Below are 11,590 nucleotides of genomic sequence, written 5' to 3' on the forward strand. Positions count from 1 at the left end.
ACAATTTGTATTTAAATATTGTACCTATACATATCGCGATCACTTAAATTGTCTGTTGCTTGTACAGAAAATGTGTCACTTACACAGTTGTACAGTAAGAAACAACATTTCATAAAGAGTGATTGTTTTCTGGTTATTTACAAGCAAACACAGTTATAGAAAAAAATACCAGTGAAGCAAGTATGAGTATTTTATTATACAATATTCATTGACAAATAACATAATCAAGCTACATAATAAGACAATACAATACAATACAATACAATACAATACAATACAATACAATACAAATACCCAAGACAACAGACACCTTGGACACCGTATATAAGATTATAATAATTTAATATTTCCTATTCAAATTCTGGAGATTCTAACATCATCTACATTTCATACAATTAATATAACCCAGATTTAAATTAGCTAGCTTCAACACAATTTTCAAGATATGCATGAAAAATAAAAATACTTTATTTTCATAATATATTAATGTTGGATTGACAATAGAATAAAATAAATATGTATGAATAATTTTGATTATAAACCTAAATAGTTTAATTGTCAATACTTTTATTTAATTTTTTATATTTAGCTAGTAAAGTTAACTAATCAAATTAAAATTCTCACACACAAAACCTACAATTTGCAAGCAAAGGATTTGGAATGACAGCTTGAACATGTTAGACTGGTGAACGTGATACACAATTTTTCTTCAACATTATATGGGAGAAAAAACAAAATTTCATAATAATGGGCAAGTTCAACGAATCAAGATAAATTACATTTTACCTTTGACAAATGTTTAAATGATAATTAATTTTATATATTTAAAATGTGTATCTAAATATTGAACTATTATTTTAATAACTATTTCTTATAAGTAGGGATATGAGTTTTTTTAATACTAATATTTTTTGTTTAACTTTGATGTTCAAACAATTTCATCTTATACCTAATATAACACTTGATAAAAATAAACTAATAAGTAATAAAGACTGAAGCTATGGTAAAAGATATATAAAAAGCTTATATTTTATAGTAAAAATCAATGATTTTTAAATGATAACTATAATTTAACTATTAAAAATTCATAAGTAAAAAAATCAAGATTAAAGACAATTTACAAAAATATAGATTTTAGTGCAACAATTAATAATTTATTAAATGTTAAAAATCTCTAGCCCTATTTATATATTGTATTATAGAATTATTAAATATGTGCTTTAAGTTTTATGATCTTATCCAGGATTTTAGATATGTTCATTTTTGATATTTTTTATTAGTTTTGGTCTTACCCGAATTTTGTTATAATTAGTATTATGGAAATTTGGTCGAATTCTACTAAAGATATCAACTATGAATTTGTTCATTATCTTTGATAAGTTAATATCAAAGTCCATTGTTCGGTTATTTTCTAAGATTGTATTTGGTCTATACACACAAGTTAGAAAAAAATCCACAGTATAAAAATAATCAAATTAGTATGATTAGAATTGAGTAGTGTAACTTACACTGTGTAAGTTAAATAACAAACAAAATAAATTAGTATTTTTTTATATTTACTAACCTTTATTCAATCATATAGAAACAAATTATATATTTAAATGAATATGTGTCTTTAAATATGTCTTAAAATACAATATAATATCAAATAATGAAATTTGCTATAAACTTTAATTTTATTCAAGTATCATGAATATTCTGCTATAATATTTTTATACTGCGGATTTTTTTCCATAATTCATTCATCTGTACTAAAATATTGTTTATGTAATAAGTTCAAACTATTATATTATTTTACCTTCTTAAATTATACATTTATAATTTAGACACTTATTATCCTATAATGGTCAGTCTTAAAAAATTTTACAACTAGTAATTACTTTACTACAAAATTATTTATTATTTATTATTATTTATAATTATTTATATTCAACTTGTGGCGCTGGATCTAACCTAATGGGCGTCTGAAAGTAAATTATTTTATAGGAAACTTATTATTGATATGTGAATAGACCTTTAAGTGGCTAACTATATATTTTTCTTTAACATTGTATTTCTTATAATAAATTCTACAAGCATATTGTGTAAATATGTAGGTATATGTACCAATATGTGTGTATAATTAATTTGAATTACATTTTTAATCCTTCTTTAATACTTTACTTCCAATTTTCAAATCAAAAATCTGTTTGTTATATTGTATGTATGTATAGATAATAATGAATACATTAGTGTATGTATCCGACAATATTGGAACTTTGAACTTGTGCAATTTCTAGTACGTATTTATGCTATTCGAAATAATAAGTGTCTTATGTCAAATGGATAACCCTATATATTAAGTATCATAAATAGGGTAAGTTGGACATTATACAAATAAAAGCGAAGATATATAATGAGTAGGGTTGGAGAATACTATATTATTGTAAGTGAACATAAGCAATGTTTCGATAAATAAAAGTATTTAATGGACAACAACATAGGCGTTAATAGGGGGGGGGGGCTTTAGGGGCTAAGCCCCCCTAAAAATGTCCATAGCCCTCCCAAATATTTCCTACATTTTGTTTTAAGCCTATTCAATATTATCAAAGTAAGGCCCTATTAGCCCTATTAGCCCCCCTCCCTCAAATCTCAAACGCTATTTGCGCCTATGGCTTGTGTTTTACTTAAAACTTAATACGAATAACCAAATAGCAAAAGTGGATAGAACAAACATAATAATATAATATCTGAAAGAAAATTTAGTACATCATCAGTTTTTTGTTCCTAACATAGTATTCTAACAATTTTCAGTATGTAAAAAACATTCGATATCCCTTTACATTTATACATTTTATTTATTTAACGATAAGAATCTAATATTGTGTCGTGTATAGGGAAAACAAATCAAGAAACCATTAAAAATCAAAAAATAAGGTTTTGAGATAAAATAGTATAATATTATTAAATAAATCATACAATATAATATACTTTTATTTTTTAGCATAAGGATAGATTCAATTTTTTTTTTTATTTTCAATAAAAAAGAGAATGTAACCAATAAAAAGAGAAAGAGAGGGTTTATAAGTTGAGGCGGGAACGACGGAACCATAAGTCATGAACCCAATATATGGTGATAACTAATAGGCGAATCACCATGTTCCACACTGCATTTGGGAATTAATAATATTTTGTGAATGGTTTGGAGTGCTTGAATAATGAATATTTGACTATTTATCTATCTTCTATATATATAAAAATGAATGTATGTCAGTGTGTCTGTGTGTCCATGTTACCATGGTTACCAAGGTTGCCATGGTTACTTTGGTTACCAAGATTTCATGGCTATTAAGGTTACCATGATCCATGGTTACTATGGTTACCAAGGTTACCATGAGTGTTGTTTATATATATAGATAGATTTTGAAACTTATGGACCTTTTTGTTTTTAAATAGTTACCGTGGGTTTCAAAGCTATAATAATAATAATTATTGGTTGCCAATGGTTTAAAATGTTTGTTATTTATTATAGTGCCCAACGATTCATATTTATAACCGAATTCAATTGCAACTATTATAAGAATTTCTACTTTATTATGCCCAACAACAAACGATCGATAAATAGTCCCGCAGTTCTAGCACGCAAGAAGCGGGAAACACGAGCCGCGGAAACAGACGAGCAAAGAGAAGCCAGGTTGAGGACCAACCGAGAACGTCAGTCCCTGGCCCGCTTATCCGAGCCAGACGAGCAAAGAGAAGCCAGGTTGAGTACCGACCGAGAACGGCGGTCCCGGGCCCGCTCATCCGAGACTGACGAGCAAAGAGAAGCCAGGTTGAGGACCAACCGAGAACGTCAGTCCCTGGCCCGCTTATCCGAGACTGACGAGCAAAGAGAAGCCAGGTTGAGGACAAACCGAGAATGTCAGTCTAGGGCACGCTCATCTGAGACAGACGAGCACCGAGACAAGATTGGGGACCATGCGAGTAATGGGTGCTCGATCCAGACGAACCACCGAATTGAACCTTTGTGCACTACACTATGATGCCGATATTAATTACAGCACACACCCAAGCGTGGCCATCGGAATAATGGATCCCTTTCGGAATAATAATCCCTTTTTGATTATGTTAATTAACGTTTAGAGATTAATACATATGGAGTAGGTATTTTTAATGGGCGACGAGGTGCGCGGGATCAGCTAGTCTATATATATAAAAATGAATGTATGTCTGTCTGTGTGTCCATATTAGCATGGCAACCATTTATATATTATTTTGTGATTTCCGATTTAATTGTTGTATATAAATAGTTACCATGGTAATATGTAAAACATATTATCCATATAGATTTCACATTTTTAATGGACAACGGAGTGCACGGGATCAGCTATTTTTATATATTATATACAGATAGATTAGACCTGTGAGGAAAAGATAGGCAAATTTAAAAAGGGAGAGGACCAACTCCGGGAGGTGCTCAAACAGGGATCTTGAGATTTCCGATGGAAATGGTTGTTTATAAATGGTTGCCATGAATGTTGAAGCTATAATAATAATAATATTATTGGTTGCTGGGCAACGAAGTTCACGGAATCAGCTAGTAATTTATAAATATTTTTTATTCATGATAACAAAATTTTGTACTATATTATGATTGCATAAAAATGTTGACTTAATATTTTTATAATGTTGCCGTAAAAATGTGTTTTTGAAAGTATATGATTAAAATATTTTCTAATTATTTACACAACTTTTAAAAATATTTTGACAACTAGTTATATTATTTTCCAGAAAATATTTTTACCATAAATTGGAAAAAATATTTTTATTCTATGTGGGGTTCAAACTGGATACATAGCTGTAAACTAATCCGTGAACAGACACCGACAACATGCCTCCCTTATTCAGCACTGGTTGAGGAACTGATGGCATATATGGAGTTGAAATATTCTATAGCCAAACGACGGAATGGTTGAAGAATATAATTTCGGAAGACTATAATATCAGACATGTGTGTGAGGTGGATCTATATTGTACATTTATTAAAAGATATAATTATATAGATGTGTAAAAAAAAAAGAGTGAGATTATATGTAAATATGTAAAAATAAAAAGAAAAGGTTCTCTTACTTTTTTTATAAAAATTAACAATGTTAGTAATAAACTGGCTGAAATTTTACAATGACATAAACACAAAAATAAACCACCTTTTCAACATTTTCAAAATATTACGTAGATATTTGATTTTCATTATATACAACACGATCGTCGAAAACTGATGAATTAAACGACAAATGATGTAAGGCAGTAGGGCACTCACCTCATAATAAACATATTATACCATGGGTATGATAGCTGTTGTGAGCCAGACCAAAGAAATATTAATTTTAATAACTATATGTACATAAATAATAAAGATGATTATGTATAAGTGCAGGGCATGTTAGTATAATATAATGTCAATATTAGTCATCACGTAACAGCAGTGGTAAATATTCAAATTCAAGTAAAATTTCAAGCAATTTTAAAAAAAAGAAGAAACTAACCTCAATTATATTTTCATAAATTGTAAAAAAATTTTCAAGGGTAATATTTAATGATAGTCACATCTTTACTTATATTTTATAAATATAACAATATGTGCAATAGACGCATATTTTGAATACAATAAACATAAAGAACATATTTATAATATATATTTATTATTTACAATATGCTGACTATACATCAAGTCCCTTCTGTTTTGGTGTCATATGTATTATTATAAGTCTACGACCAAATATCCATATTATGTGAAAGAACACTAGCCCTGCGCGAATACCGTGGCGTGCACAGTCTTAACCCCGATACAGTCTCATATTTCAGTAGACTTTGTTCGTAGGTAATAATAAACTTTTATGTATTGATAATTTTATTATTTGGATCAATCGTCATTTATTTTTGATATTAACATCCTACATAACGTTCGAGACCTCGAGCTAAGGTTAAAATATATTCAAAAGAAACTAACTTCTTCCCTGAATATCCTAAATTTAACTGTTCACCCCCCACTACGCTACAGTATACGATAATTATGTGTCAAGTCTACTTATTGAAAAAAAGGTGGACAAGTGGATGTCACTCTGCTATACAGTAGGTCACTGTAATAATGGATAGTGTTAAAATAATTCAATTCAAAGATATAATATCATTGTACACGAAAAACGATTCTGAGTGAAGCCTATGATATATACATAATATAATAATATATGTATTACTAGTTCAGTATATATTTAATGATATTATTGTGAATATAGTAATTTATTTACTATATCATATTAATATTATAAATGCGAAAGTCTGTTACTTTGTTGCTCTTTCACATAAAAACTACTGAATGGATTTTAATGAAACTTTACAATAATATAGCTTATACATCAGAATAAGACATAGGCTACAAATCATCCCCATAGGTCCTACCAGGGTATGTGCTCAAACAGGGAATTATATATTTACGGTGAAAATTTTTGTTTATAAATGGTCGCCATGGGTTTTAATAATAAATTATTGGTTGCCGTGAAAAAAAAATACAATTAATCAATTACGGATTCTGTTTTATATTTTATATTTTGTTTTCTTTCTGTGGTTTGAAAGTATAGCATTTAAGAATTATGCCACGAAAGCGTAAGTCTAATCTTTCAAGAAGCTCTAATAAAACATGAAATATAAAAGTTAAACACAAGCCGAACTGAGAAGGCTTGAACAGGTAGATCGTGAGTCTACTTATAGGGCTGCGGAGTCTGAAGCTAGGCGGATTCAAAAGGTGAATTACATATTGTATAAAAGAGCTACAAAAACAGTTCATGCTGCTAAAGCTCGCAGACTCGCTGATGCTGAAAGGTCAAAAAGTGATTTATTTTAATTTTCCGTCTAAGTTCATAATAATTATAAAATAGAGGTTTCACTGTAATTCTATACATAATAGTGTTTGGTATGTACCTACCCATAATTATAATAACTTAGCTACTCCATTGGTTAGACCATACTGAGACAATAGGATCGCACATTATATTTTCAATAAAATTTTATTAAGTGACACATAAAACTAATTTGTATCTGTAATTACCTAACTGAATTAACTGGAAATAATTACTGATATTAAATGTAAGTGTTTAATTTTTTTTTTCCCGTAACTCATACATTGTAATATTAATCATAATTATGATTATGTTTATCGTGATATAAGTATCTGAAGTAGCAAATTTTTGGTGAACATAACAATTGTATTATGATAGTCAAGGCTGGGCAAGTTAACTATTTTTTTTAACTCGTTAAGTTAAGTTAATTTGGAAAAATGTAAGTTAAGTTTAAAGTTAAAAGTTACTTTCCTTTTTTATTTAACTTGTTAAAGTTACAAGTTAGTTGAAAAAAATAAGTAACTTAACTTAGTTAAAAATAATTTACTTTTTTTTTTCATATAAAACTTATAATTACACCATTTACACCTCATGTTAAAGATCTACAAATAACATAATATTGTAATGTAGGTCTTTATATCTTAAAAAAATGTATTTTGTTGTAAGTACTTATATATTATGAAATCCAACAAAATAATTAAATTATTTGTATATTTTATTTTTTTACCTAAAAGTTTTCCAAAGTGATGGTAAAACTTTTAAATTTTACATTGTTATTACCAACTATAAACTAAATATTAAGAATCAAATTAATTATAAAAGTATATAATTTAATGTGATTATAAAATGAATTAACGAGTTAAGTAACTTAGTTAAAAGTAACTTAACTTTTTAACTCGTTAATGCCCAGTCTTGATGATAGTTATAATATGTGAGTATTTCATTTTAATTTCTACATGAATTGTAAATGTTTGTAGTCATCTTAACTAAAGTAATATAGTATTTATTTCAGGGCTTCAAAACCTTTTTTTATAACGTTATGAGTATAACGTAAATCATATCAAAAAACGATTGAAATCTATAACGGACAGCACATCGGTAAATGATAAGGGATTGAAACTAATAACAGTGAACGTACCTACCAGTAATTGATAAACAATTGAAACATCTAATTGCCCAAAAAAAAAAATATATTTATAAAATTATAACTAATAAAATATATATTATGGTTATTTTTGTAATATTATATTTTTCGATCAGTTGGTTTTGTGTGGGAAATAAGCCATATCCATCAGATAACGCTAAAGGCTTCATAACGTTTACATTTTTAAAACGTTTAAACGCCTAAGATGAATAACGTTTAAATTCTATAAAACGTTAAACAGTCATTCGGTCATAATGTTTAATATCCATATAAAGATAACGGTATTATTATTTTTAATTTAAGCCTTGATTTATTAAATAATTTTTATTTGTAGATCGATTATAACTTTGCATCTTGGGGCTCAACTGGTGGATGGGTGCCAAACGCACATATTCTCAAAACAAAAAAGGCATGCAGTAATGTAAAACATCTCAGTGGAAATGCATGGCTTAACTCTATGAACGGTTTCAACATTCCAACTTATAAATGTCCAATACCAGCGGTAATGTATAAAAACATTAAAAACAGTTACATAATTTATAATTTTTTTATTCATTTAATTTATTTCAGTATAATTAATTTATAATACAATAATAACAATAATAATATTAAGAGCTGATACGTTAGTATACTGAGCTAAACTTGTATCCAGTATGCTGAGTTATTCTATAGATACATATACAATAGTAATAAATATTAATAGTATTGATTAATTTATACAATATTAACACCAATATTTCCTTAAATATTTACATTTATACATAACAAATTTGATTGATACACAATATATTCTCATCAAGGTCATAAATTATTGTTTATTTTATATGAGTTTTATTAACTATATAATAGGTTTTATTAGACCGATTTTCACATGACCGTTGTTTAAGACTCTTTAAATAATTTCCAAAATTATTGAATTTAGCTATGTAACCTGTAATAGGGAGAACATCCTTAACTGGTTAATATTACACTATATTATTTTATATACTTCCCTGTGTATCTATATTTTCTATAAAACTGTGTATGTGCCATAGTATAAATCTTATGATAGTTTGTTTAATGTAAAATTTATAGACAGATTGTATGTTTGTGTGGTTAAATAACTAGAATGGTGGGTACGCTGACGGAAGACAGTAAGCTATTTTCATTTTATTTTATTGGGTAATATGTACTGTATTTATGTTTGTTTTATTTCTGCCTCCCCAGCATGTTTTACCATATGATAAAATTTAATAAAATAATGCCATAAATACTAGAATTTAAACTATTTTATTTAGAAAACGAATTTCATAAAATAGAGTAGGTAGTTAAACTTCTCATATTGTTGTCAACATTCTTTATGTTTGTATTTAACATTTTTAGATCAAAATCTATCGTCATTCCTAAATATTCAAATGATAATACCATTATAATTGGTTTACAGTTGTAGCTGGTTGAATTAGTATTACATTTATGTATAATAAAATTGTATCCATCGGGCAACTGTAAGCGACTTGTGACTATTGGCATAAAAATTGATTTATTTTGGTTTTTTTAAGTGTTATCACATTTTATTCAATCAAATTATAGGTATGCTGTAAGGCACCATCAACCCTTTGTTTTATTTCTTCCCAATTATCATCAACATTAACTAGCACTATATCATCAGTAGACATGAATAACCTACCTTTTAAAAATATGCTGGTATTCAGTTAATATAAATTAAGAATAATATAGTTCCTAGTGAATTACCTTGTGTGAGTCCATAATCGTTGACATAACAATAATAATAACTACTATAATGTAAACCTAGTGTATGATATAAGGGTCTATAAAATCTGAGTTTATAACTATCAACTATAAATCTTACGGTTGTGGAAGAAACTGTTGGTCTATACTGATGATATTTAGATGTAAAATTGATTTTCATAATATTGTGATGGCCAAATAACCCAGATATGAGTCTGCTTTTATAATATATATGTAGAATATTAAAATCAGTACAATATTCTTTTTTCTTTGTATACAATACTAACTAAACGATATACTATCAGCAATTTAACTTGATTGAATTTTAATAATAAATTATAAAATTAACAATTTGACCACTTGTCTATCAAATTATTAGGTGATTTTGAGTACGATTGTAAAAATTTTATGAACAATCAATTTTATTAATATTCTAACTTTTGTGCTTTGATTAAATATTTATTCTTTTGTGTAACATGTTTCTGTTAAAATATAAATTCGTATAGACTAAAATTTTTAAAAATTGTTGAGTAAATGGGAATAAAAAAAAATAATCCAAATGTAGCAATTATACCAGCCGTTGGAGTACAGTTATAAAGGTCATCATTAAATAAAACTACATAATCATAAAACAACATAATCAAACATCTAAAATGTACAATGACATTGACAGTAGGTAACATGGTCAATATCCATGTTACAATCATAAAGTTACAATTTCAATGGTGGGCAAGTTAATGAAAATAATTAAGTCAAGTTAAGTTAAGATAAGAGGATACAAGATCGATAAGTTAAAAGTTAACAGTAAACATATAATAAATTTAACCCGATAAGTTAAAAATTAATATAGAAAAAATATTAACTTAACTCAGTTGAAAAAAGTTAATCAATTTTTTTTAATTAGTATGTAAATCATATAAAGAGTGAATGTGTCTTTCTAGTTTCTAATTTATAAATTATAAAAACAATATTATGTTACCTTATAACAATTTTGTTTTCTAAATGTTTGCAGGGCACATATATTACGTCAGGGATCGATAAGAAGAAATTTGAAGATATGAACTTCCCCAAAACATATTTTTATGGAAAATATAAAGTTGTGTGTCGATATAAAAATTTGAAAAATGAAGTAGTTGGCTGCGTTGTTGTCGAGGTTAATCTTATACGTCCTTGGGAAACACCAATTTGATTACTGTATATGACATAATAATATTATAATATGTTATTAACTTGTTATGAAGATTATGTAATAAATATTTTTAACAGTCCCAACAGTAACTGATTTAATTTACATTCTAAGGAGGGTTGGGGCAATATCCTTTTGGTCCATAAATTGTATTTTTGACTATTTAACCACGTAAGCCAAATACTATATTAATTAACATACGGCCATACGAGACATATAATGATAATTATTGTAGACGACCTAGCCCGCTGAAAAGACTCGAACACTCTATATATTATAACGTGACGTATATACAAATTCTAAAGCGCGTTCGTTAACTGTTCAAGAGCCATGATAAATTTGTCACGATTTTTGACACTAGTTGTCCGGGCGCACACGAATTGCGTACCAAAGCAGCTAAACGAACCTTTTTGAACAAATTGCGTCCCGGACGCAATTCATGTTACTTTTTGCCTTAACATATTTTTGGTGGTTTCCAAATTTTTTTTAATTTTGATAATATTTTTAAATTTTTTAACAATTTAAATATTTATCACAAATATTATTATTATATGAAAACTAGCTTTTAGTGGGTTTGTACTTTTATAGATACTTTTATAAAAATATTTCGGACTATACGGACTTTCCAATCAATATGTAACTATAGAGCGTTATTCT

General features: G+C 27.5%; 1 protein-coding gene across 1 annotated transcript in view; it reads left to right on the top strand.

The window, feature by feature from the left end:
* The window catches only part of LOC100571897, a 12,155-nt gene extending 970 nt beyond the window's left edge, over positions 1-11,185 (top strand). The window contains exons 3-4 of the mRNA XM_003241689.4: positions 8,354-8,521; positions 10,760-11,185. Of these exons, the coding sequence (XP_003241737.2) occupies positions 8,354-8,521; positions 10,760-10,936 (345 nt within the window). The 3' untranslated portion in view covers positions 10,937-11,185. The remainder of the gene's footprint in view (positions 1-8,353; positions 8,522-10,759) is intronic.
* The last annotated feature ends 405 nt before the right edge of the window (positions 11,186-11,590 follow it).

The sequence above is a fragment of the Acyrthosiphon pisum genome, chromosome A2, assembly GCF_005508785.2.
Source record: "Acyrthosiphon pisum isolate AL4f chromosome A2, pea_aphid_22Mar2018_4r6ur, whole genome shotgun sequence".
In the NCBI taxonomy this organism is placed as follows: Eukaryota; Metazoa; Arthropoda; class Insecta; order Hemiptera; family Aphididae; genus Acyrthosiphon; species Acyrthosiphon pisum.